The sequence below is a fragment of the Amphibalanus amphitrite genome, unplaced genomic scaffold (assembly GCF_019059575.1).
Source record: "Amphibalanus amphitrite isolate SeventyFive unplaced genomic scaffold, NRLGWU_Aamphi_draft 000022F_arrow, whole genome shotgun sequence".
Lineage (NCBI taxonomy): Eukaryota > Metazoa > Arthropoda > Thecostraca > Balanomorpha > Balanidae > Amphibalanus > Amphibalanus amphitrite.
Genome location: NW_024881518.1, coordinates 289121 through 316934, shown reverse-complemented (window position 1 = coordinate 316934; position 27814 = coordinate 289121). Strand labels below are relative to the sequence as shown.

The 27814-nt window shown below is 52.5% G+C and overlaps 3 protein-coding genes across 6 annotated transcripts in view; 1 reads left to right on the top strand and 2 right to left on the bottom strand.

Moving 5' to 3' along the window:
• The window catches only part of LOC122391579 (pseudopaline exporter CntI-like), a 4665-nt gene extending 3382 nt beyond the window's left edge, over window positions 1-1283 (bottom strand). Inside the window, exon 1 of the mRNA XM_043385638.1 lies at window positions 919-1283. Within this exon, the coding sequence (XP_043241573.1) occupies window positions 919-927 (9 nt within the window). The 5' untranslated portion in view covers window positions 928-1283. The remainder of the gene's footprint in view (window positions 1-918) is intronic.
• The window catches only part of LOC122391527 (probable ubiquitin carboxyl-terminal hydrolase MINDY-4), a 21964-nt gene extending 5745 nt beyond the window's left edge, over window positions 1-16219 (top strand). For 2 of the 4 annotated variants that reach the window (XM_043385563.1, XM_043385580.1), the window contains 6 exons: window positions 10262-11514; window positions 11776-11969; window positions 12223-12417; window positions 12936-13158; window positions 13559-13739; window positions 14036-16219. In XM_043385563.1, the coding sequence (XP_043241498.1) occupies window positions 10621-11514; window positions 11776-11969; window positions 12223-12417; window positions 12936-13158; window positions 13559-13739; window positions 14036-14169 (1821 nt within the window). In that variant the 5' untranslated portion in view covers window positions 10262-10620 and the 3' untranslated portion in view covers window positions 14170-16219. Of the gene's footprint in view, window positions 1-6058; window positions 6401-9891; window positions 10074-10261; window positions 11515-11775; window positions 11970-12222; window positions 12418-12935; window positions 13159-13558; window positions 13740-14035 lie in introns of those variants that run through there. The other 2 variants (XM_043385555.1, XM_043385573.1) reach the window with 2 other exon arrangements.
• Window positions 15234-27814, bottom strand: LOC122391270. Its single transcript, XM_043385047.1, has 16 exons — window positions 27704-27814; window positions 26998-27079; window positions 25710-26681; window positions 25292-25418; window positions 24049-24212; window positions 23536-23637; window positions 22788-22942; window positions 22137-22294; window positions 21856-21877; window positions 19559-19622; window positions 17809-19023; window positions 17343-17478; window positions 16798-16961; window positions 16339-16440; window positions 15901-16046; window positions 15234-15753 (listed from the first exon to the last, which is right to left on the bottom strand). The coding sequence occupies exons 1-16, from the start codon at window positions 27704-27706 to the stop codon at window positions 15583-15585; spliced, it is 3783 nt and encodes a 1260-aa protein (XP_043240982.1). The 5' UTR covers window positions 27707-27814; the 3' UTR covers window positions 15234-15582.

Genomic DNA, 27814 nt, shown 5'->3' with positions numbered 1-27814 from the left:
TCACGAGACCACGAGTATTATAAACTTTAATCGCTCAATATGCCCCCGTCTAGAAGTTTTCCCCGGAAGTGGTATACAGCTCAGAAGGTCGAAGGGTCTCTTGTCTCTACAGCACCCTAAGCGATGTCACGCCTTGCCGTCGTCACAGCGAGGTGCCGGTGCGCTCCTATTGACCGGTGACTCACCGCATAACGATGGCCAGTTACTTCGCACTGGCAGCTGGGACGTTTTTCCGTCAAATTTTTTGGTGTTGGACAGTTGAAGCCTTGGAGGAGATAATAAGGTTGATGATCTGCATGAGATCAAAGGTGGCCTTTAGTGGCGAGATTAGCAACTTAACCGACATGTTTTACCTGGCATATTAGTCTCGACTGCAGTGTGAATTATTTGTTTAATGAAACAACGAATAATAACGTCCAAAAGATACTCATCTCATCCATTTTTCTCTAACTTTGGCCCTATCGTACGGTAATCAGATGATAACTTGATAACATAAGATGATCGACATGTGTGTACTATTTCGTAAATAATATCATTTTCCTATGCATTTCGCGCTAAAATTTCGTGTTTAAAGCATCAAACATGTGCACTGTTCGACCTAATCCGATTGTTTCCGTGCTTTCTTTGTCTGTGTGTTTCTTCAGTATTCATTTGTTTCCTCCAATTCTCATTTGAATTTCTGACATCTCTAGTAGCTATTTAAGCCGAATCACTCCGTTCCATTAAATTGAAAATAAATGTTAATTTTTCATATTTCCTGATCCATACACTCGCAAGCAGGTCAACGGCAAAGGGTAACATCACGCACACTTCGGCGAACTTCCTCGACGGCCCATTCAGTAAGACTCCGGTGAGCCCGCTCCCGCTGCCAGTGCTGGACCGGACCGACAGCGGCTCTGGCCGCGCCGCGCCCCTCACCTGCTCCATGGCTCTGCGGTAGGACGGTCAGACTCGCGCCGGCCGCGGCGGTCAGCGCCGATCCTCTCGGTGACCGACTGGCCGGGGAGGCGGCACGCACCATGCTGCCGCCCAGGTGGTCGCCGGCACACGGGTCACGGCGACCTGACACGACTCGGGGCCGTGACAGCGCTATCTGACGGCCCGACCCCACGCGTGGCGCGACCTCGGGCGCAGTCAGCTGGCGCTGTCCGGTCAGTCGATCCGACGATGACGTCACGCGGTCGTCGGTGCCGATTCCGCCTCCCCGCCTGCCATGGATCCATTCTTGGCACCGACGGCCAACTGCCTCTCCGACTGTGCGACGCGGAGATAAAACGGGACTTTTATGTGAGCGCCGGATGATATTGGAGGGCGTTTCGTAAGCGTTCTACGACGTCATCTCCAGCATTGTACTGTGTACGAGGTCGGCGAAGAAAAAATAGATCTCTTATTGTAGAGGCACTGCAAGTTTGCTCCGGCCACGCCCGATAAACTTGTGTCATATGCAGAAGACTTTGAAAAGGCAATGAACAAAAGGTTAGCTGGCCTTACATTACAATGTGCAATATGCATTATGCGATGTTTTCAGTCACAGCGGGAAGCAAAAAAAAAAGTAGTTAAGACGGCCAGTGCCACACATTACACATTCGGCCAACAGTATCAAGACCCACATTACCAGAGTCGAAATTTCTCGGGATTTATAAGCGCTTTCGCATTTAAAATCAGTTTCTATGGCATGATACGATGTACATTGTACATACATTGCACACTGCACACAACAAAATATGCACATGGCCTGCAGCTGTCAAAACTAATGTTCATTAACCCCATCCAGGCAGCTGACCGCCCCGCCCGCATTTATCTGCGGCCTGAACACCGCAGAGGCTGGGTCGATGGACCCAGCCAGACCGTTACGACCCGACCCGCCAGACATGATTGGATGGATTCCTCGACAGATTGTCGTGGGAAGAGATACTGTCCGGGAGTTTTCAATCTATACGATGCAATAGAGAACCTACACAAACCGAGCCCTAACCAATAATCATTCCTTTTATATTATTTTATTTGCCTATTATAAGCCGTCTACAGATAAACTCCAATCCATGTCAGGATGCCGATGGTATGATACGATCGTAACACATCGAGGCAAGAGGAAAAAGAGGCACGAAAACGCTCTCCTCGGCCTCTGCCCTCTCACTCTTCTCTGGACCTACGTATGGCTCAGGTCATGAAATTGACCCCTAGCAGTTTGTTACGATAAGTTGATGGACATGCTAGAGCGAGGAACACACCTTGGATGTATTCAGCTCAACGACACGGATCGACTTATATGCAACATGACCTTTTCCGGTCAGGTCATGGTAATCTTAGGTCAACTTTTCAGAAAGATCTTTAGTTTTAAGGTCAAGCTATAACTCATTCGACGCGTCTCGATTAGAGGAACACGATGCTGGCAAAATCAATGTCGTGCCAGTTTTGAGCCGAATCGCAGAAAAATATTTTGCCATAAACGTCTATTTTATTTATGTGCACTGGTCGCCAAACCGTTCATCTAACTATTGGCGGTTTTTATCCGTTGGTGGTTAAACTGTAGACAGGTCAAAGCTGTTAAGACATAAGCAAAAGAATTTAAAAGAGCTATTGACCACCTTATCTGAGATGTTCTAACCTTTTGTGAGCAGACTTGCCCGAAAAGTTATAGGTAATGTAATGTCAAAACCTGGAAAATCTGACTTTCGGATCACGGATGACTCTGGTGACCTAACCTACGACCTGAACTAAAATAGCTGGATTTTTTCAACGAATATTTTTGAAGACCTTTCGAACGTCGCTCACGTTGTGCCACTGAGTGGCCAAGAACCGGAGTTAGGGGAAGGGGGCGGGAGGCGTAAAATGCCCTTCCCCGTGTCTCGACGACTGAACCATCACCCTGAAGCGGGTGATCCATTCATTCGTTTACTCATTCATTCACTTATTCAGTTACTTAATACTCATTCACATGTATGCATGCATTCATTCAATGCATTCATTCATTCATTCATTCATTCATTCATTCATTCATTCATTCACTCACTCATTCACTTATTTCGTTTGATCTCTATAGCTTGGCTTTTATAATCGAGAGTCCACAAAGCAATAAAAGCACACGAATATAACAAGATTGAGGCTCAATCTTATAAACGCCGTGGAATGGATATGGCAGCACTGGCTGAAGTTCAGCTGCAGACAACGGCTATCAAATGCAAAATGGTTTTCACGCATTTCAGTCCATCGTATGTTGACGGTCCAAAGAATCATTTCGTTGACTCGGATAACTGTTTGTCGGCACTGGTATCACCGTTAATGTTACCAAATGCCGTAAATAGAATAGTACGGCATTTTATAAGATTGGGCCGTACTATTTCCATTTCCGTACGATTTCCATGGTGGAGGCGAATGGAAAGGGGCGTGAAAACGTCCGCTATAACTCGGATAATCCGTTCAATAGCCTTCATAGCTTCTATATCACCATTACGTGAAAATGTCCCCCTCTACCTCAGATAATCCATTTAAAGGGACCCTCCCACCTTAACATTAGATTTGAGTTGAGATAGCCAAAATGGGGTCCCTGGCTCACAATTACCGGTTTCGGCACTCACAACATCGAGAAATGCCTTAAATCGGAAATATTGAATTTCAAAATTGCAGCATTTTGATTCAGAGTGGCTAATGCTTAGGAATACCCCTCTGAATGTGTGACGTCAGCGCAAATATCTAACGATTTTTAAATGTTTGACTAAAACGTTTTGTAGCACGCGGTGGTATATGCTATTTGCGCGCAACATCTGCCGCAAACGCCGCACTTCTAAAATAAAGTCGCTAGAAACAGCGGAGATCCCAAAAAAGTAAACAAAAGTAAAAGTCTAATATCTTGAAAACCGGTGAATATTTTTCGATGAAATTTGGTAGATATTGGTTTTCGCTCTTTCTGAACCGAGCGACATCACTTTCATGCCAATTCATTGACTTTTTTGAAGGTGGGAGGGTCCCTTTAATAGCCTCCATAGCTTCTATCAGCATTATATTGCGGGATTTTAACCTCGAATCAACCTTACAAAGCTTCTAGATATCAACAAACAATACATCCATTGTCTCGTTTGCAATGCGGAAATGACAAAAGGCAAGAAACTTCTCCCAGATTACAAGATCCGCCGGATTCAGCCGAACGTGAACGTGATCCAAGGGCCTAAACCCGCGCCCCACTGGGGGGGGGGGGCTATTTATAGCCCCCCCTCCCGTTTTTCTGCAATAACTTCCAAACCGCTTGACGTATCGACGCCAAACTTTCAGTACCTTCGGCTGCATCAATTTGACACCTTGTCTCAAAATTTGAACTTCGTACCTACCATAGGTCGGCCGGAAATGACGTCAGAGTGACGTCATGTTCGGCCGATTTCGACGCAAAACATTGAACCACGGCAATCACTCCCAAGAGCTCAGTTTTTAAGCTAGATCCAATTTCTTTGCATGAGAGGACTCAGAATAGACTGCGCTATCAAACTGCTATCTCGGATTTTCGAAATTTTGAAAATTTCGAAAATTTTATATAATAAAATTCAAAATTTATATTTTTACATTTTTTTCAAAAACTTTTTGACTTTTCGAAAAAAACCGGAATATATGTGATAGAACGCATTATTATGACTAACTCTAGCAAGTTTTAGCTAAATATCTTCAAAAATGGCCAAGTTATACGCATTATTGCAAAAAATTAACAATTATTAATTTTTCAAATCAATTTTTCAGCACGAATTTGACATCGTACGCCAATATAAATAGCACCATCGTGTTTCTGAGCTCAAACTGCATCCAATAGACACCTTTTTTTGTTGAAAAATTTTAACTTCAAAATTTGACCTTTTTTGACCTGAAAGTGACCTGACCTGAGCTAAATTTGACTCAAAATGACCACGAATGACACAGACGACATCAAATTCGAAATGTTTGGCCTAAATGGACCATAAAACATGTGTCACGTGACCGACGGATGATATAATATTTTCGTGACCTGTGATGACCTGACCTTGACCTGAAAATCAAAGTACAAGTTTGGTACCCTCAGAGTATCTAGAGAATCTGTTCACGAGTGTGTGAACCAAAAATGAGCCTGATCTGACTTGTAAGACGGCAGCCAGAGCCCAAAACGTGAAGAAGCCAAAATGCTAATAATTTTTACTTTGACCTGACCTGTGACGTCATCGGTGACCTCGAGGTCAATGAAATTAGGTTTCGCTCGACAGTTTTTCCGGGGCTATCAGACGCCGTTTGAATTTTGACGATCGGCCCAGTAGTTTCGGAGTTAGGAGGGGGGCTATGAATAGCCCCCCCCCCCCCCCAGTAGGGCGTGTTATACGCAGACCCCAGTGGGGCGCGGGTAAATGCATCCGACTTATGATGTCATGGCTCGGTGACCTGGGCGGTGTTTCACGGGACGCTGCTACCACGCTGCTATCAAATTGCGCGAGCTGACGTCACACTTGTGGTAGTGTTGGAGCAATGGGCCTGTTGATGTTTCCATGGAAACCCAATTTGACACGTGTAAAAGCAGCATGCTGCTATCACCGGTGAAACAGGGCCCTGACCAGACAAGTGGAGTTTTTTCTTTAATTTGCGATTAGCCCGGGCGGCCACTTCTAAGCGGAGTCTGGCACCCAAAGGATTAGTTTGATGGTGTCCCGTGTCTAGCGTGACAGTTCGACCAGTCGGCCGGGGCGGGGCGTAGATCGGACTGCAATCGATCAGTCGAGCGGCGGGGCGGGAGGGGAGGGGTCGGCGTTTCCAGGGCGGCCGCTCGATACCAACACCTGACGCCGAGTCCAGTGTCGGCGTTTGTACGGTCCAGTGTCGGTGCCAGTTCGGTCCAGTGTCGCTGTTAGTTCGGTCCAGTGTCGCTGTTAGTTCGGTCCAGTGTCGGTGCTAGTACGGTCCAGTGTCGGTGCCAGTTCGGTCCAGTGTCGATTCAGCCGGATTCCACCGGCACCACTAATCAGTGGCGGTTCGGGAGGTCTACCGAGGCAGTGCGGTGGACAGAGAGCTCCGGTAGTCATGGCAATGTAGTGAACTATGTGAGCCCTGTCAGAGGCAGTGCGGCGGCGGCCCGATGTGACAGAGGTTCTGCGGTGAACGGGGGGCATTGGGGAGTTCAGTTCGCCGGACAGTACCAGGGCAGTGTCCAGGTGCTTGGGGACAGTGCAGTGATTGGACAAAGCGAAACTGGTGGCGACTGGTGGCCCCCCTGCCGACCCGGCCCAGTGTCCTGTCGGCGGCGATGCGGCGGCGCTGGGTGGGCGGAGCGGCGCCGGCGGTGCCATGAGCGCCGATAGCCGCTCTCAGCTCCAACTCCAGCCCGCCGTCGACTCGTACCGCCAGCGCAAGAAGAGCGACTCGCTCAGCGGATTGTCACTGCGCTTCGACGCCAGCTGTGAGTCATAGGGCAGCTGAAATATATAACCTAAGGTCAAGGTCTTGACCAGACCCAAAAAGGCCAGGTTGCTTATTAGTCGATTCGCACTGTTGAGATTGACGCATAATGTTCACATCGTTCCAACGTGACTTTGTAATAAGTTGCTATCGAAAACTGTTAGTAGCTTTATGCAGTGGCGGTCGCAGGGGGGGGGCCATCAGGGCCATGCCCCCCCCCCCAAAGCCAAATCAGGGGGGGCCATCATATCATTTGGCCCCCCCCAAACAACCGATGGGCCCCCATGGCCGTATGGGGCCCTGGCCCGTATTCGATTGTCACGAGGCTCGAGAAACCCACGCCAGCTATTAAAGGGACCCTCCCACCTTCAAAAAAGTTAATGAATTGGCATGAAAGTGATGTCGCTCGGTTCAGAAAGAGCAAAAACGAATATCTACCAAATTTCATCGAAAAATATTCACCGGTTTTCAAGATATTAGACTTTTACTTTTGTTTACTTTTTGGGATCTCCGCTGTTCCTAGCGACTTTATTTGAAAGTGCGGCATTTGTTGCGCGCAAAGCAGCATATACCACCGCGTGCTACAAAACGTTTTAGTCAAACATTTAACGAACGTTCGAAAGCCTGATGACGTCATCAGATTCCCGTAATGGTTAAGAGATAGGGACCACGCTGGTCCCACCCTGCAAGTAAAGGGAAGAAATTTCTTGAACACCATAAAGCTGCGGGGGTTGCGACCAGGATAAATGGTGGTTTCTGAGCCTGGCCGCAAACTTGGCTATCTCAACTCAAAACTAATGTTAAGGTGGGAGGGTCCCTTTAACAGCTCCCATACCAGTCTTTGAGGGTCCTACACTGACCTCTGAGGGCCTTTCAGTGGCGGTCAAGCGTCCACATTGACCGCTGAGGACCCACATTGACCTCTGAGGGCCCTCCACTGGCCTTTGAGGGCCCCTAAACCGGCCTCAAGGGCCCAACCGGCGTCTGAGAGCCTCACACCGGCCTCTGGTGGCCTCATTTCTGTCTCTCGAGTCCCAAGACTAGACTTTAAGTGTCTCTGAGGGCCCCGCACTGGATTCTGAAGACCCGATGCCGGCCTCTAAGAGCCCGCATCGGCCTCTGGGGGCCCATCTTGGCCTTTGAGGGCCCTCCGCTGATCTCTGGTGTCCAACGCCGGCCCATGCCGGCCTTTTAGGGCCCCACACTGACCTCTGAGGGCCCCATGCTGGCTGGCCTGTAAGGACCCACATTAGCCTCTGAGGGCCCCCGCACTGGATTCTGAAGACCCGATGCCGGCCTTTAAGAGCCCGCATCGGCCTCTGGGGGCCCATCTTGGCCTTTGAGGGCCCTCCGCCGCTGGTCTCTGGTGTCCAACGCCGGCCCATGCCGGCCCTTTAGGGCCCCACACTGACCTCTGAGGGCCCCATGCTGGCCTGTAAGGACCCACATTAGCCTCTGAGGGCCCCCGCACTGGATTCTGAAGACCCAATGCCGGCCGCTCAGGGCCCGCATCAGCGTCTGAGGGCCCATGGCTTGGCCTTTGAGGGCCCTCCGCTGGCCTCTGGGGTTCAACGCCGGCCCATGCCGGTCTTTTAGGGCCCCACACTGACCTCTGAGGGCCCCATGCTGGTCTGTAAGGACACACATTAGCCTTTGTGGGCCCCGCACTGTATTCTGAAGACCCGATGCCGGCATCTAAGGGCCCTCATCATCCTCTGAGGGCCCATCTTGGCTTTTGAGGGCCCTCTGCTGGCCTCTGGGGTCCAACACCGGCCAATGCCAGTCTTTTAGGGCCCCACGCTTACCTCTGAGGGCCCGTGCTGGCCTGTAAGGACCCACCTTAGTCTCTGAGGGCCCGCACGGGCTTCTGAAGACCCGATGCCGGCCGCTCAGGGCCCGCATCGGCGTCTGAGGGCCCATCTTGGCCTTTGAGGACCCTCCGCTGGCCTCTGGGGTCCAACACCGGCCCATGCCGGTCTTTTAGGGTCCTATTCTGACCTTTGAGGGCCCCATGCTGGCCTGTAAGGGCTCACATTAGCCTCTGAGGGCCCCCACACTGGATTCTGAAGACCCGATGCCGGCCTCTAAGGGCCCGCATCGGTCTCTGAGGGCCCATCTTGGCCTTTGACGGCCCTCTACTGGCCTCTGGGGTCCAACGCCGGCCCATGTCGGTCTTTTAGAGCCCCACGGTAACCTCTGAGGGCTCCATGCTGGCCTGTAAGGACCCACATTAGCCTTTGAGTGCCCAATTCGGTCTCTGATGGTCTCAAACTGCCCTTTGCAGGCCCTGTACTGGTCTCTGATGGCCCTAAACTGGTCCCTATGGGCCCAAACCAGCCTCTAAAGGTCCCACACCGGCCTTTGATGGCCCTATTATGTTCTCTGGGAGGGGGGGGGCTCAAGCCTTACCTTTCGGCGTCACGCACTTGCCTCTGAAGGCCCACATCAGCCTCTGGGGCCCTACCTGGGGCCTTTGAGGCCCTTCGCTGACCCTTGGGTCCAACGCCGGCCTCTGGGGGGTCTGACACCGTACTCTAAGGGCCCCATTGCAGCCTCTAGGCGATAGGTATCGCCGAAGCGCTATCGATGGGCCCATAAGTGTAGGAACCATGGGTGCAGTGGGCGCAGTTGCACCAACAATAATTCTGCAGTGGGTGCAGACAATGTATTCCGCATCCACAGTAATCTGGAACAAAACCCCTTTTCTCAGCAACACTACTTTCCATGCAGCACGACAAATTTAGGATATTTGGCCCACTATCCATCTTCCGAAGTATTGGCTACTGTAATGGCCTTCAAAACTTACATTTGTGTTCAAGTATAAACAAAGAAAGATGAAACGGAACACATGTGATTGGACAGTGAACAGATACCGATGACCCACTGTCAAAAGTTTTAGCACGATGATCTTAGAAAATGGCAAAGTTAGCCGCGCCGCCTTTACTTTTGCGGTAGTCCATTCACAGTTGCGTGAATTATTGACAATATCAATGTTTCAAAATGTACTTATCGGTACCTTTTCGACATGGTACACCCTCAAAGCTCGCATTTCGCAATGAGCCTCCTCTCGGGTGCCGCTCACTACCCCCCCCCCCCCCCCCGCTTCACCGGCCATGGCCTGGATTTCTGCACCCGTGCACTACGTCCGTGGGCCCCTTTAAGCTAGCACCGGGCCCCCCGGGTCAGCGCAGGGGCCCCTTTGACAAGTTGGCCCCCCCCCAAACTCCAAGTCTGCGACCGCCCCTGGCTTTATGGTTAGGTCGTGTAACCGCTCAGAGGCATGATCTCTGTTGAGGGGTGTAATTTTTCGGTTCAGTTTTCGATGAACGTTCAATAAACTGCGTTCAAGAGAATTTAGCATGACTTTTGTCCGAAATAGGCGCCAAGAAACATGAGATCGGCGGCATAGATTGTAGACCAGTAACATGACCAAGGGTGCCATTGGAATGATTGCACGCAATAACACCTATGGATATCATATTGGAATAAATTGCTCTGCAAATTGACGCATTGCAGACGAACGTACCTATAACGCTATTTATGCGAAATCTGTTTTGGCAAAAAGTCTATAGCAAAATCACAGTAGTTTCATTTGAACGACACATTCCAGCTATGTAAATTTTTAACAGGAATGACTTCCGATGAAACGTTCAACCCAAGGCAGATGTAAATAGGTAATTTGCCGGGGTCAGTGTTGGCTACGGCCACGCTGTCCGTGCATTTGTGTCTCGGTATATCGGCGCCAAACAATGCATCATTTGCTAGGTGATTGCAACCTGCAGTCTTTGAGAGATACATCATAAGATGTATGACAAAAATAGGCTTCAGCGAATGAATGACAATCTTTTTTCTTTTTTTCCAGTTGGTAGTGGCGCAGTACGCCCGCTCACGTGCCGTTACGGGCTCAGTCGAGGTTCTTCTCAACAGGAAGCACCATCGCAGCCACCGTCAGCGCCGAGTACTTCGGACTCTTCTGTCGCCAAGTCTCCGCTCGGACTGGCTTCCAGCTCTTACGACAACTGGGACATCGTGCGCGTCGCTGAGCACCGCTTCACTCGCAAGGAGGCGACGGGGCACGCTCTGGACGACGCTCGCCATGCACTCAGCGAGACGTTTACATTCGGATCCCGTCAGGTAGCGCCAGCGGTACCCTCTCTGACAGATTCATGGCACCGTTCTCCGACCAGCACCAGCCACCAAGACACCGCTGCCACTGACGGGATGCGTCGCGCGACTGGTGACCGAAAGCTGCGTCCGACGCGACCTCATGGCCCACCGAGTGCCATGATGATCCGCGGCCATGCTGTTGGGCCGCAAGTCGCAGCGCGCAATCCTTTCGACAAACAGCCGGCTGACTCCGGTCGTCACGGCGCGGTCGAAGATGGGGCCAATCGCGAAGTGCTCAAACTCTCCCAGGAAGAGCGTGAGCGACAGCGCATCAGAGCCACTATGGCCAGTATGCGGACTGAGATGATGGGAACTGGAGCCACGGATGATCCGTCGCTCGGTACTCGCTCCTCTGGGCTGATAGAGGAGGCAGCGAGCCGCGGAGCACGCATCCGACAATCGCGCGAGCTGCGCATCACGGGAGGTGTACAGTCCACCAGCGATACATGGGGGCCGCGTCAACCAGCGCCACCGAGGCGCGGCAGTGCGATGCAGGGCCCGCCCCCGGTCTCTTCACACGAGCTGTTTGCGCGCACCGAGACCCGCGCGGTGCGTCCGGCGGCTTCTGCCCAGCCGGTGACCCAAAGTGCCTTAGGGTTTGACACATGGACGGTGAGACGCTCGTCGCTGACGTTCGGTGGGGAGCAGCAGTCGGAGTCGGCCCCTACGGCCCCGCAGAACGATCAGCGCCACATGTTCGGCGACCTGGAAATTGTTGACGACGATACGATGGGGGAACTCGTGTCCGACTTTGCGACAATGGGCGGCAAGGGGTCGGTATCGACTCGGTCACCAGTGAAGGGAACACCAATCACCGAGCAGGAGGGGTGCAGGCTGAAAGAGCTCATGCTGGGTTCCACAGCAATGAGCTTCAGCCCGGAATGGACAAAGCAGAACTTGTCATTCAACAAGACAGAAAACATCACATACGGAATTGTCCAATATAAGGTTAGTCTATGGAAAGGCGGATAGTTGATGTTTTATGCATAGTTTCAAGCGCTTGGAAAAGGGTCATATCAAAGTATGACTTGTAAACTTGAAATAAGTACGCGCATGAATCATACAATGAAAGGGTCAGGGACATTCCTGGACCACCGGCAGTTATCGCACCGTGTTTTGGTGTTATCTCGATTTGATCGCTCCAGTATCGCTACAATGGAACGTATTCACTAAGTGCAATGTGCATCTGTGCTCCTCGTGCGCCGGCAGGGCGGTCCGTGCGGCGTGCTGGCCGTGCTGCAGGCGTACGTGATGAAGGTGCTGCTGTTCGGCTCCCAGCTGTGCTCCGTACCGCCAGCCTCGGACGCCCACCGGCCCTCCAGCGACGAGCAGGGCGCCGCCCTGACCGCCGCCATCACAGAGATCCTGTGGAAGTGCGGACACGGCGAGGCTACTGTTGCATTGTGAGTTGAGAGATCATGGCTCGTTTACTGAGGAACTTCCACATCGTGGATATCTTTTATCACGTCTTAAAAAGAAATTCATACATTTAACGTCGACAGGTGATCAGTATCACACGTTATTAATTCACTGTCAATGTCAATAAGAAACAATAAAAATACAGCCGTCTGAGTTCTGCAGAAGCGAGATGAGAATAAACAACAGCAAATAATGCTTCGTTCTGCTTGCGCTGACGGTGACGATGCCGGCCGTCAGGTCGTCGGGCCGGAGTCAGTTCCCGGGCGGCGGCCGGTACCGGGCGGACGGTATCACGGAGACGCTGCAGCTGCACCGGGTGTCGGCCGTGGCCCCGCTGCTGGCCTACGTGCGCGACCAGCGGCGCCAGTTCGCCGCCGACGCCGGCTGTGTGCTGCTCACCTACTCGGCCGTCCTCTCACGCGGCATCGACAGGTGAGACGGTTTGCTCTCACGCGGCATCGACAGGTGAGACGGTCTGCTCTCACGCGGCATTGACAGGTGAGACGGTCTCACGGGCGACGGCTCACCGTTTATCGTATTCGCAGAGCTCGATAACGTGAACTTGGGATATCGATATTACTAAGTTCGATAGGAAGGAATAGGAATGTTGGATGTCGCTCCCTGTAATCGAGCCTGTATGAGGCTGAGCCGCCGTTGCGTGTGGCCGATACTGATTGAGCCAGCTGTGATTTAGACTGACTGTAACTGGGCCTAACTGTAACTGTTGGCCGTGATATATTGTTAAGACTACTGACCTCCTGATTGCTAATTAACTGTGTGTGTTTGCGGGGGGGGGGGGAGATATGTATCTTATTGTCGCATGGCGATGCTGAATAAACAATAATAATACTAATGATATAGCCTGAGCTGTGGCAGAGATTGGCCGTGACTGAACCATGCTCTGTAACCGAGGCCGAGTATGACTTATCCGGCCGTGACTGATGCCGCAGCGTTAAACGGGACATGGACGTGGCCACCAATACGGTGATCGGTCGGCACGGCTACTGCACCCAGGAGCTGGTGAACCTGCTGCTCACCGGCACCGCCTCGTCCAACGTGTTCGACGGCACCGTCCGGCTCGGCGAGGGTGCCGACGTCACCGTCCTGCGCGGCGTCGACCAGCGCAGCGAGATCGGCCTCCTCTCCCTCTTCGAGCACTACAAGTCCTGCGAGGTGCGGGTCGCTGTGTGAACGTGCTGCATGCATTGTTTATCAGGGGCTGTGTGTTACCGCGGTAACCCATGTGACCGTGAGTCACACGGGTTCACATCACATGGGTGTCACGGGCCTCACGGTCCGTGACATCACTGCAATGTTAAGTACGTGCTGTAAGATTCTCACGCAACGACTGGACATTTTGCATAATTCCTCACGAACCGCGACGCTTCATTTTCGCTTCTATGTCCTTGCGACATTAATTTTCAATAGACATGGACACTTGCTTTAGTCTCAGTTTTGTATGTTGTTTCGTTCAGCCTTTGTAGTTGAATTTTAGTGCCTTTGAAGGTGAATGTGATATCCAGTATCCAGCTACATTCACCATTTACCTGACCTGTGTCGTCTTCGGCCGTAGGTGGGCTCCCACCTGAAGTCGCCGCAGCTGCCGATCTGGGTGATACTCAGCGAGTCCCACTTCACGTGCCTTTTCTCCGGCGACCGACGGCTGTGTCAGCAGCCGCCCGAGGCCGGCCGGTTCGACCTATTCTACTACGACATGCTGGCCAGGCAGGACGACGAGATCCGGCTCACCGTAGGTCAGTGAGCTGTCGAATAAACACGCTGCATTTGACGTTTCAACCCGTACCCTAAGAAGGGATACTAAATCGCTCGAATCGTCTAATGCGTCGAAAGCGATTTTCGACAACAATGAGCACTAAAATATTGTTTTACCCTTTACTCTGCTCTTACGTCGCATCATGGTGGAGTACACCCCCGTCTTCATGTGATTGTTGTCGGCATACTCATAAATATTCTAGATTACGAAATGACGCGGCAGTATCATTGGTGGTAGCGCATGCTTTGCTGTTACTGACCCGCTGGCGTTTTCCAGAGTACGGCGGTGACCCATCGGCCGAGTTACCGGCCGTGCGGCCCGGTGAGCTGGTGCCCCCGCTGGAGCACTGCCTGCGCACCCGCTGGCCGGCGGCTAAGGTCAGCTGGAACGGCTACGAGCCCATTCTCTGAACCGGCCGGCCGGCCCGACTCGCCTCTGACCTGCGGATCGCTGTCCCGTGCCTCACGCCAGACCGGTATGGTGCCAGTGGACACAGTTTTCTGCACTCGTTTTAATGTGCTGCTGTTCGGGTGGCCTTCGAAAGCCATCCTGATATAACACGCGTTAGGGATCACGTGGCTGGCATTGGCCACTATGTCCCGTATGATCTGTACAATCTCTATTACCGCTGTTTACAGTGGTTGCAAGTGAATCACCGAAGGTGCTAGAACCGCTCACTCTTCTAGTCTTAATCTGTCGATATGAATAGTCATGTTATTCGCGACTCTACTGTAATTCTATCGATCCCTGGGACTCTGCTTCTCCGACTACGCCGGTAGTCTCCACTGCTACTGGAATGAAGATGTAGCGGTCTGCAAGACTCCAGAGACAAGACCAGTGACATCATCGGACTGGTCGATCGATCCCTTAGTAGACGAACTCTGAAGCCGCGCTCTACTCTCTAGTCTATCCCGGGCCTCTTCCTTCGGGGCGCCACAGTCATCGTTTTGATAATGACGTTACTTCGTTCATGGTGCTTATTGTAACAACTGGGTATAGGTTTTTCTACTGGAACAAGATACCAAGCCAAAGAGCAATTGTTATTACGCTGAGATATTGAAGATGAAAGCGAGGCCTAATGAAACAATAGTGACAACTTGCACAAGATTACGTTACAAATTAATTCCAAAGACAAATACCACGCTGATTTTTTGATGCCCTACCTCATTCTGATTGAGGTAGGCGGCAGCTCAGATGTATGTCGCTCAAAAACTGCTGTCTGGGCGGTTGTGCCTTTGCACTCGAGTTTTACACCGTTAGGTATGGGCAGGAGCATCCTCTAATCACATGACCTCAGAGACACAATATAAGACGTTTAAAGCGAATGCGTCGTGTTTTATGCCCCTTCATGTCATCAAAGCATGAATTACGATGCCAGCACATAGTTAGTAGCTTATAGCTAACCGGGGGACCTCAACGCTGGACATCCCAGCAACTGGTGAGGGGGAGTAGTGCTTACATTGCGGGTTACCAGTGTTTGGCTTTCCATTCCGTGTATTTCCGCTCCACGAAACAATATCATCGACTCATATTCAGTTTATCCCCGGATGATGCATCCCATAACAAAATTTGCAAAGTCACTGACATGAACTCGACATACCACATGTTAAGCACGAACAAAGCCTAACCCATCGTGTCGCTTTAAGTGAACACATCTCTAGGCACATCGCCGATCACGACACAAATCACACTCGAAATCACAAATCAGCGTCCAAAACAGACTTTTCTCGACGAAGGCAACCTCACACTTATGGCGAGTGTCGAAGCAACACGGGGAGTTTCGAGCGGAGACCGAATCATGGGGAGCCGGGCCGCGGCGCGCTTCAGTCGGTGTCGTGCAGATGGCTGGTGATCCAGTCGAGATATTCGCTGACTCTTGTGTAGACTCCGGGCACTCTGGCGTCGGCACATTTGTACCCGAACGACACGACACCGATCGTGTAGAAGTACGGTCCCGACGGCGACGGGAACATCATCGGACCGCCGCTGTCGCCCTGTCGAACAGAATGCGTGCAAACAACATTATTCAAAAGAAACTGAAGAGCAGAATGAAAAAAAAAAATAACAATGTAGCGGAGTAGCAAATGATAGTCAGCAGCGGACAGGGAGCGGCATGCGGACAGACCCATTGATTGTCTTACCTGGCACGAGTCTTTCCCGGGGCTCCTGGCGCAGAGCACCTTGTCGGTAATGGTGATCTGCCTGAAGCGCGTGTAGCGCCGTGAGCAGGCCTTTTTCCTCATGACCCGCACCTGGGTGTGCAGCAGTTTGGCGCTGGCGGAACCCCCTGAAGAAAAGGCGTACACGTTTCAGCGTCATATCTTGAAAAATCGCGTCGGTGTCTGTGCTAAACGGCTTTTGCGTGTCATCGGGTATCCCATAGAGCTCGCTTTGATTGTGTGACTTGTTTGATTGTTCAATCGTTTTACCAAAGACAAATGATATATGTTTGAACGTTGAGCGTGTCTTTTTGAAAGCTGATTTATTCAGTTGGTATAATGTCATTGGAAGAATTGAAGATTTTAGATATGAATTTTAACTGAAGCTAATTAGCAGCGTTTACTGAAGCGGCTACTTACTGTAGCTGGTAGCGCCCCATCCAGCAATGAAGGGCTTCTTAGCGTCAAACACCATGGTCCTGACTTCGTCTTCAAACGGCAGACAAACTGTATGCCTTGCATCTGTAAAGATACAGGTTTGGTTTGAGAGCCATCATCGATACCAAAGAGCCATCAAGTGAACTCACTCCCCCGGCAGTAAACTCACAGTTGGATTTCACCGGCGGTAAGCTCTCAATTTAGCTTTGGGCCGAAAACCAGGTCAAACTCTACCAGTTCTAAAATCACAGTTGAGCTGAAATATCTACCGGTTCTAGTCATAGTTAAACAACTCCACCGACTCTAAACTCGCAGTTGAACTGATACCTGCCTCTGCTCCAAACTCACAGAACAACTCTAACGGCTATAAACTCTCTTGGATATAAACTCAATTCAACTCCACACGCACAGTTGAACTCCACCGGCTGCAGGTAAACTCACAGTTGAACTCCACTGGCTCTCGCAGCACCAGGATGGCGATGTCGTTGGCGAACGTGCGGTTGTTGTACTCCTCGTGGATCCGGTGCTCCTTGATGCCGTAGTTGATGGCCGTGTCGACGTCGGTGTCGTTGGTCAGATCGTGGTCGCCGATACGGGCCCAGTTTCTGCGGCAGACATCGTCAGACAGTCACGGTTCGTGCGGATAAATAGACAACTGGTGATCCAAATAGAGAAACAAAGCTAATGTGGTAGTGTAATGCCTGGCCGGTGATCGTCTAATTGTCTAAAATCGTGCTGCACTTTCGACAAAAGCATGAAGAAAAACGTTGGCATTTACGTTTGCCTCACTTTTCTTCGGGTCGGGCGACTGGATACTACCGACACCGAAGATCGCGCTTCAGTTCAGACATCAGTAATCATTAATCAGTAATCAGTCATCAGTTATGAAACGGGACCCTGGATGAAGAGGCAGTTAAACGGTCTCTCCATCCTTCGGACGTCCGTCGGTGACTGGGCCACCGGTCCGGTATGTGGCCAGTACTCACAGGCTGTCCTCCTTGCCCTGGACGCAGTGGGCCGCCGTCAGCACGTGCTTGTTAGTGATAAGCGCGCCGCCGCAGTGGAAGTTGATGTCGCCGTCGTGCGAGTCGTAGCCCAGGGCGGCCATCCACGGCCACTCGGCTGTAATCATCGCGGTCACTCTCAGTCGAATGTGTGACACCGTTTCCCAAGGACGTTGAGCTCAGCACAGCTTTTTTGTCTCACGAATAGTGGCCAATGGCCACTGTCCACTGCCGCACCATTTTGCTCAATACTACAAGAAACTAATAATACTATCGAAGTTTAAAAATAACGTTGAGTATGAACTTACATGAATTCTATGGAAATTATCTGAATTGAATGTGCATGAAGAATGAAGATGGCACTTCAGACGGCCAGCAGACAAATGTCCTGTCATGTCATGTGATGAGAATCTCGCCACATTAAATACCGTTGAGCTTATGAACTCACCGACTTCTGACTCCACGCCGCCGACGATGCGGACGCCGGTGACGTTGCGGTAGCCGCAGCGGGGCGGCCGCGGCAGGATGTAGCCGGTCGCCGGCGCTGTCTCCTCGGTGGTGGGCACACCGTCCGTGTCAGTGGCCGGGGACGTACCACCGTCCACCGCACCGTCAGTGGACGCAGTCGTCTCCGCCTCCTGGCCGACCTCCTCCTCCGCGTCCGAGTCAGAGTCGGAGTCGGAGTAGTCAGAGTCGGGATCGCCCTCCGAGGTGAAGTCCTTCTTGGTCCTCGACGGACGCTTGCTGCTGGACTGGGTAGGGGCGGGCGCCGTCGGTGGCTCTGTGGGGGGTTCCGTCGCGACGGGCGCAGGGGTGGTGTCGGGTGTCGTGGGGGTGGGCGCGGTGGCGACTGGGGTGGGTTTGGCAGCGAAGGGTTTGGCGGCCGGTGCGGTGGACGGTGTGGGTGGGGCGGTGGACGGTGGGGGTGGGGCGGTTGATGGTTTGGTTGGGATGGTTGGTGGAGCGGTGGGTGGCGGGGTTGGGACGGTCGATGGTGAAGTACTCGGTGTAGTACGCTCTGTTGTAGTTGTTGTAGTTGTCGTGGTTGTGGTAGTAGTAGTGCTAGAAACCGTCGTACTTTCTTCTACAACAGCAGGGCGGACTGGTCTCCTTATGAGGTTATTCGGACAGCAATACATAGGTATGTTCGAGTTGACATTCCTGCATTTGATGGAGTTGAGTAGGTACAGCACTCTGCGCGTGAGTCGACTGGTCAGCCGTTTCAGCGGCGGGCAGTGGTTCATTATGACACAGGTGCCGGCGAGTTTCCGCGGCGGGAACAGGCACCTGAAGTTGTCGGAGCTGCGGCCGGTGAGCTCCAGCTCGTCCTCGCCGTACTGCTCGCCACCCTCAGTCTCGTCCTCGGGGAAGTAGAAGCCGCCCATGATGTCGTCCTCGTCTTTCTCCGATGGCGCGATGACGTGCTGCTGCCGCTCCGGCGTCACCGGCGGCAGGACGGTGATGCGCGGCCGCTGCCTCACGCCGCTGATACGGCGCGGGCCCACGGCCACTCCGTCTGTCGGCGACGACTCGTTCACAGCGCCGGGCTCCGGCGGAGCGCCCTCCGACGACAGCGGCACGCCCGCCGGCTCCTTCTCCACAATGCCGGTGGGCGACGGCCGTGGCGACGCCGGTGTTACCTCCTCGTCAGGGAAATAGAAACCTGAAACACAAACGGGTGTGGTTAACTCAAGATAAAAGTGTGTCGGTGGCCGTTGCCGTCTAAATCATAGGACATCTTTGATCTTCTTGCTTGATTTATTTGAACTAATAATATATGCGTATTGCAAGTCTCACAGCCAGACGGTGGAATGCTGGCGTTTGGGAGGGTGGTTAGTGTCGTTCAGCTTCTGTCTGTTGTTTACGAACATATACCAGATTCCGTGCAGCTCCTGGTGCAGCGTAGCCCCGCAGAGAGCTATTAGATGACACTATAGACATAGGCGACACCTTTGAGATGCTATAGCGCATGCGACACCATGCCGTCACACGTTTCTGGACGCCCATCTACCGCCGGCCCCGCTAAGTGATCAGAATCATCAGCACGCGTCTTGAATACGGAGATTGAAACCGAATAGTTTCTCTTTCGTTTTGCCCGCCCTTTGCCCTCTTTGGACTCTGATGAGCAGACACTTCATGCAGCAGAGCCTAAGTACAAAGCACTAATGCCTACCTCTACGGAAGGTAAACATACTGACCTTGACACGTGACTGATGGACTGAAGAGGAGCAGCGCGAGCACTGCCACGCACGGCAGCTGCATCTGAGGTCACAGGGCGACCGAGGAGGTCAGGTCAGGTCACCGACAGCACAGACTAGCACAAACACAGGTCATCCGTCCTTCCCTTCCTCAGGGCAAGCCCATCCGCATCCTCCTAACGCTTCCCTTTCCCGACTGGCTTCTTCCAGAGAACCCCTTCCAGAGAACCGTTGGTGAGGTGAGGACATCCGACATTGACAAGTCCTTATTGAACGACATCCTCAGTCCGGTATGACCTTGTGAGCGGCAGGGCGGGCTGTCCCATCGGGATATTCCCGCCCCACCGTCCCACTGGGACGGTCTCTGCCGGTGCGGCGCACCGTCGGTGGTCGGCACAGTCCAATGTCGACACCCTATCAAGTATCATTCCATAGCTCTGCAATGGACTTTTCAGGCCGAAATAGCTTGCTCCCCGTCCCTCTCCCCCAAGGCGCAAACTTCTCTAGGTGGGCAGCTGCAGGATGCTCGACTTGGCACCGTCGTTGAACGGCACGATACAAAAATTTCTTCCCATATCGGTTCAGTGACATTTGAAGGATAAACAAGTCGCTTCGGTTATACGCGGCTAGCCGAACGGTTTGTTTATATGCACCCTAACAACCACATGGTGGCGCGTGTGAAAACCTTGACGTCAATTGCAGACATTTCCATTTAGTGATGAATCAAGAATAAAAACTCGGATACGTAATCATCTTACCCAGCCGAACGGGTTGCCACTTCGGCCAGTTTATGGGCCGGGCTAAATCATTAGCTAGACGCCTTTTGGCTTGTAGGAGACCTACGAACTGGCGCTACAATGAGCAGTGCTTGCACTCTGCGCCCGTACGGACTGAGATCCAAGCGAAGTTGCGCGGGATTCCTTCAAACGCACTCATTGCGAAGTTATTCTTATTGTAAGCGAAATAATTTTGACACCCTGGTCGTCATCCAAATACATCAGTCGACAGAAGGCTGACCTGAGAAGGGGCTACTTGACTGTAGGTAGACCTCCAGACAATCAGGCCTACGGCTGCTGAGATAAAACATTCAAACGTTACCATGTCCGATCAACCGGTCCCCATATAGCTCGATGTGCTTTCTACAAAAGACGGGCCAGCCTCCTGCCACTACCATCCACTGTCAACCTACCTTGTGAGGGGCGTTTGGCGATTCCTCGGTAGAAGAGTTCGTACTCCTTCAGCGCCGCGCTTCACGATCAGAGGTTTCCAAAGACAGACTCTGCTGAAAGAAGAGTCTGCTGCCGCTGCAGAAGTCACGGCTAGCACCACGCGGACGCTGCCGCCGTTCAGGGGATCCGTGTCACTGCGGTGCCGTCGGCGGTGACGGCTGCCGAGTCCGTCTGTCTGCTCGCAGTGGGTCGGCCACTGGCGTCGGTCAGCCGCAGGACAGCCGCGCTGGCCGGCCCGGCAATAAACACAGCGCGTCGCGGCTGACGTCACGCCGCAGCGCGAGCGGCGCCCACCAGCCGGAATTACCGTCTGAGAGCATACACACCACAGACGGCCCGGGCGGCCCAGAGCCCGGCCCGGCCGCCGCTTCTGTCACACACTGGCCAGAGCTGCTGCCCCGCTGCCGGGAAATGGGCAGCGCTCAGTTCGCACGAGAAAAGTGAATCATAAATGTCAGGGCTTGTGATCCCCGATGTTAGTGCTAAGAAGGTTGTGATCTGCGCAGTCGGTCCTTCATACTAGCTGACACATGCTGATGCATCATTTGCGTTTGTATTAGACTGGTTTACTATGCACATTTTTATTTTCTCCCGTTTTCCGTGTCCATTTTTCGAACAGCACTATCTCGAGAGAAAAAAAAACAGTCGCTGTCAAATTAAAGCATACAAAAATAATGACTTTATTGGCTCTAATGTGGGGCTGCCACGTTCATACAAACCGTCATAGCGTTGGCACTCGCGATCGTTATTGCTGACCTACTTTTGCGCTGCTTCATTTTCTATGCCGGAGGCCCTTCCACGGTTTCGCTATTTCAGGACCAAAGGCGAAGCGGCGACCCGTCGCGGGCCTGACACTGGGCGAATCAAGACCCTGGTGCCACAATTCGAACGCTTTTCAATCGGTTGTAGCTCGTACCACTGATTACAGCTGTTGTAATGGTCAATAAATAGGTATTAAAATAAATGCCCTCGCATGCTTCGTCAAATATGTAAAACAGTTATATTCACAGGTTTTCATTCCGCAATCGACTGTATGTACCGTGCCGTCTATAGTATCCACACACATACGAACATCTTCACATTACACTGCCTGCGGGAGACAGTTCGTGAGACACTGTGAGCGACTGTATGTCATTTAGCTGCCGAGTAGTCTTTAGGCTTCTGTCTTTTGGCTTTGATCATTGAGCCAGTACCCATCTTTGGTAGATGCTCTAACTATGTGGCGGAGGCCAGAGCAACTCCACTTGTGCCTCGGCGATCGGTAACTGTCTGAAGACGGTGGCGTCTCGGCGTTCGGAGACTATCTGAAGTCGTTGGAGTCTGAGAGACGGCCCGAAGTCGCCCCCTACCTCAGGTGGTCCACGATCCAGTCCAGGTAGTCTGTGACGCGTGTGTAGACGCCCGGGAAGCGCGGCTCGCCGCAGCGGAACCCGAACGATACAACGCCCATGACGTACCAGTTGGGTGTGAGGACGCCGGGCATCATCATCGGGCCGCCGCTGTCACCCTGTCGGACAGAAACGAGGCGTCAGCCGACGCTCAAGTAACCAGAGTGGCTAATGCTCGATGTCTGGCTAGTGTGCTCGATTGTACGGCTCATAATTTGACGGCGACAGTGGTAGACTCATTGGGAAACTTTTGTCACTTTTTACACTTCAAGTCTACATTCTTGACAAAGACGAACTTTTGCAAGCCCTTCTGCGGTTAGGTAGTCCAAGATGCCTTTTATTTTCAGCCGAACAGTTTTCTAGATCCATCGAGTTCGATGGGTTACGGACAACCGTATGCAGCCACGCCAGCGCCACCAGCGGCGTCGTGGACATTGCAGTCTGAGGTCACTTGGTTAGGTTTCGGCGATAGATGTCGCATCGCTGCTGGATAGTGGCATGTGCTGTGCAATGTGCATTGTGCAATCGCACTAGGATGTAAGACGATGGTAACCCTACCAACCCCTTGATTTTAAATCCCCTCGCGTTACGCAAACGTTATACGGCGCTCACCTGGCACGTATCCTGGTTCTCGCCGCCCTCGCGTGCCGATGCGCAGATCTGCGAGTCGGCCAGCCGGTGGCGCAGCGCCCGGTAGCGCTGTTTGCAGAGCTGCTGCCGGTGGACGCGCACCCGCGCCTCCCGCAGCACGGGGCTCGCCTCACCCTCTGTAATACGAGACGACTTTACTGACTCCGGCCGGACGCTGTGGGTTTATAGAGTGGTGGCATTTACTACCGCACTAATTAGCGTTGTAATCAATGCGTTTTTAGCGTGTCCTCCGATCAACTCCTCTCCCTGTTTGGCTGTGAAAGGCCGTCAACACCCGGGTTTATCTTCGCCTCCAGCTCTGTGCGAGTCACCGCTTCGTCAAACCCGGGTGGACGACGAGGGTCGTTTGGGAACAAAGGACAGGACGGTGATGATGGGGATGGTGGGTGGGCAAACACTCCGCGCACCCCTTGTGCACCGCGGCTCGGCTCACACTGCGCGTGTTATCGGCCGACCACGGCGGGGCCGCCGCGGTTCTGTTTGTTCTTCTCCACCCTTCTCGTTATCGCCCCCCCTCCCCCTCCCCCTTCCCTGGACCCCACTGGCTCGGTGTCGCGTCGTGTCACCTCGGCCCGCTAATCACGATTCAACGTCCCGTTAATGCTTGAGTAGAGTACGGTAAGACGTTACACCTCCCGTCTGCAAGTTCACACTTCTTATACGATAATGATATACAAGCCAACACCGACAGCAGAAACAATTAACTTACTGAATGATGTGGTGCCCCAGCCAGCAATGAAGGTAATCTGTCTGACCAACTCGAGATTTCGCATTTCCGGTAAAAGTGGAAGACAAATCGGATGAACGGTTCCTGCAAAAACAGTATTCGTCAGCATCGTACGTGAAATATCAGAATGGTTCCGAACACACTAGATGAATAAAACATTTACCGATTGTCGCAGCTGAACGTAACGAACACTGCTGAACGTAACAAAGAAGCATAGCCCGTTGACAAACGAGCGGATCCGAATCAGGTTAGGTTAGGCATACAAGTTCACTCTGCCTTGTTAAACATTCCGGACGCTTCTGTCTCTCAATGCATCGAGCCACGCACGAATACATGCAAAACTGGCAGCTGACAGCATATACGCATACGCACACATATTTATTGCTTACGTGTTCATTGGAGAAGCACATCCACCGCATATTTGTAGGCCAGCTCGCTCATCTAGCTAAAATATCTTCCGATATTTTAGCTAGTTAAATATTTTTATTCGCTCACCGGTGATGTCGACCTTGGTGCGCAGTTTGACGATGGCGATGTCGTTGAACAGCGTGCGGTTGTTGTACTCCTCGTGCGGCATCATCTCGGCGATGCCGTGCTCCGTGACCGTGTCCACCTCTGTGTCGTTGAAGAGGTCATGGTCGCCCAGACGAATCACCTTCCTGAAACGGGTCAACGAGCACGGCTCAGCAATAGAGATATCATGCAAAATATACAGTACAAACCTTTGTAGTAAAATATTAATGTAGAGACCTGTGAGTATTGAGTAACGGTTTAGCTTTTCTTTACAACGCAGGTAAATAAATGCAATTACGGTACGTGTGCTTAGCATGTTTTCTATTGGCAGTTTGTACTTTGTAGGAACTGCCCATCAAACGGAACGGATCAAACTCAACTAACGTCGAGCTGGGAGAGGCAACAATTTACATCAATCGACTTGAGGTTTTGAAAATTTAAATATCCGAACTGTATCTGTTAACCGTTTCGTTTACCAGCCCCTGAGTTCTTTTTATCATACGAGCCACGAGTATATAACGGGCATCATTGGTGTAAGTGAACGAATGCAGTGATATTGTTATAGCTTTCAGTCGACAGGTCAAAGAAAACAAAAGCCAGAGCTACCTCCAAGCCGAGCTTGCTGCTCAGGCCTTGACCCCTTCTGTCCGATCGGGAAATTCCGACCTTAGTCGGGAGCTAAGACTTAGCGTGACCGCATAGCCGGCACGGCCCGTCCCACCCACGGACCTCAGCCGGCAGCAGCTCTGCCCCTTACAACCAACCACAAACCGACGCTGACGCGAGTCGTATCGGATACAAAAACGACTCAAAGCCGAGATTGGCCACCGAGAGTCGTGTGTTCCACCAACTGAGCTACCGAACAAGCCAATGCCCGTTGAAGACGTTAAAAGGGTTATAGAGTACAAATGGAAGCTACTTGATACGTAAATCCGCGCGGTGTAATAGTGAAAGTAAGGTGACTGCCACGATACGGAAACTTTGGGGATATCCAGTTTCAACCATATGCGGACTACTGAGGGCTGGCATTTGAATATGGAAACTAGCAATTGGCCGTTATTTTTGTTTGGTCGAAAACACCTCACTTGTTTTATGTTTCACTGGAAATGGGACGGCCAGTCGGTGTAATGTTTGTGTTTGGGAATGCCCAGTTAAAGAGGACCCCACCGTCCTAAGTCGTCACAGTGAGCCGTGTGTCTCGCCTGCGGTGTATGACGTCACTTACAGCTGCTCCTTGACGCAGTGGGCGGCGGTGAGGATGTGCCACTCGGTGATCAGCACACCGCCGCACAGAAAGTCGATCTTCCTCCGCTCCAGCTGGTAGCCGAGCGCCGCCAGCCACGGCCACGAGTCTGAAACAACAGGACACACTTGAGTCATCATCCCTGAGCTGAGCCGACACCAAAACCTGGCCTTGTTGCAGAGTGCAGACTTATCCCGTATCAAGGGCTTGAGAGCACCGGGGACCACATTGCAGATAAATAATGTGAAGTCACAACCTGCTTCCAAACAAAAATTACCCCCCCCCCCCCCCGGTCCTCTCCCTAATCCCATGCATAAAACATTATCCCATTACATAACCCGGGAATGCGCAATTGCATGCTCATCAGACCACAGATCTAGTAATCCGCCAATCCACTCACTGGGCTGCGACTCCTGGCCGCCGGTAATGCGTTCCACCAGCTTGTGGCCGCAGACGTCCAGGCCCGGGGGCGGAATGGTTGATGGTCCGTCGGTCGGCACAGCCTCCGGTGTCGCCGCCGTATCGACACCAGTCGCCTCTGGTGTTGTCTCCACACTAGACGCATCTGGCGCTGTTTCAACAACAGCTTCACTCGCTTCTGGCGTCGTCTCGACAACAGTCACTTCTGGTATCGTCTCCTCACTGGGCACTTCTGGTGCCGGTTCAACACTAGTCGTCTCTGGCGCTGTCGTCTCTGCTTTAGTTTCTTCTACCGTTGTCTCGACTCCAGTCACCTCTGATGTCTCAGCACTAGCGACATCGGGTGTCGTCGTCTCGACAACAGACACCTCTGGCATCGTCTCGGCATTAGACGCCTCAGAAGTCGAGGCAACAGACGCTGTCTCGACTTCAGTCACTTCGGATTTAGCCATCTCGACGTCAGGCGCATCTGGCACTGTTGTCCCTTGTGCTGCAGGAGGCGATGCGACCTCGGTACTCGATACAGGGCTGAGGCCTGCGGATGCTGATGGTGATGGCGGCGGTGGTGTGGGTGGTGATGGTGTCGGTTCTGGCGGCCGTCTCGAGACCTCAAAGAACAGCGGCGCGGAGGTGGTCGGTGTCAGCTGAGGCGGCCTCTCCGGGCAACAGATTAGCGGCCGACCGCCCACAAAACGGCAGATGGACTTCTTGAGAAACCGCAGTCGGGCTGTGGTCAGTGGCAGCAGAGCCTTGCGCATGTGGTCGCAGCTGAGGAGCGGGCCGCAGCGGCCCAGCTGTCCGTCAGGCGTGCGACAGTCGAAGCTGCCTCCGAAGCGGAGCAGCTCGGCCCCACTGCCGCCCACATCGAGCGGCAGCTGGAGCGCCGCGTCCACCGTCGGGTCGCTGAACACGGGCCGGCTGCCGAACGCCGTCGGCTGCTGGAACACGATATCTGCCGGAGCACGTCCAGAACAAGCGGTCATTGAGAGAAAACAACTATCTACAAGGGATTAACAGCAGACTCTGAGGTGGATGACATTGGAATCGGACATGGATAAGGGACACGGAAGAACACATGATGTTGAAAATCGAGAGAAGGCGTTGACCTTATTGTATTTCATAGTTCATTCTTGCATAAAATACAACATTTCAACCTCCAAGAGTCTCTTGCAGTGCATGCTCGGAGGAAATGTGCGCATCTCTAGGCAAAATATCGTCATGTTAGGCAGTAGGCACTAGGCACAAGGAACCCTGTCCCTCCGTCTTACCTTGACCTAGAGCGACAGCGCTCCAAAGAAGAAGCAGTAACGACAGCATCGCCGGTCGACAGCGGTCACCACGGTGCGAACCCTGTCCACAGTGGATGGAGCGCGGACGCAAGGGTCAGGCCGGGACCCGGACGACACGCCACTCCCCTTCATATTTCCCTCATTCACCAATCACCTACACCGGCTGCCGACGGGCGATAGTAACCCCAGACCTGTCTCATTGTACCCCTCCCCGAGACAAAAAGTTGGTGCTATAGCGCGCACAACACCTTTGTTCCAGACAGCGTAATAGGCAACGCATCGCTAAGACAACAGATAAGCAGCATAAAATCATACAAGGCTAATTATATATTTATCGTTCACAAGAGCTGACATGCATCATCCTGCTTGTCCTAGTCGCTTGAGAGAAAGCACCCTTCTCGCCTAATGGGAAGTCCCTGGTCTGTGGAAGACGCCTATTCCTGGCACTGATTGCATAATGCATACATTATCAATTATCAAAACAGTCCTTATCTGAGCGCGCATTGACGTCCACTTCATGTAACCGGTCTTTGAGCTGTCAAACCTGTACAAATTAGGTACATTGCACAACATATGGCATCAACCCCGCGGATACCGGCGAGTGGCATCGGCCGGTCAGGGCTGAGGGCGGCTGACCGTCCTACTCCTCGAGCCGGTACCGGGCCGGTCGACACCGGACACTCACCATGCCGAGGGCAGGTAGTGGCGACTGTGGGACGCGCAGCGGCAGCGGCAGCAGCGGCGGGGCTCGTCACAGGAATGACGAGCCGGCCGCCGGACGGGCGGCGCGGTGCGG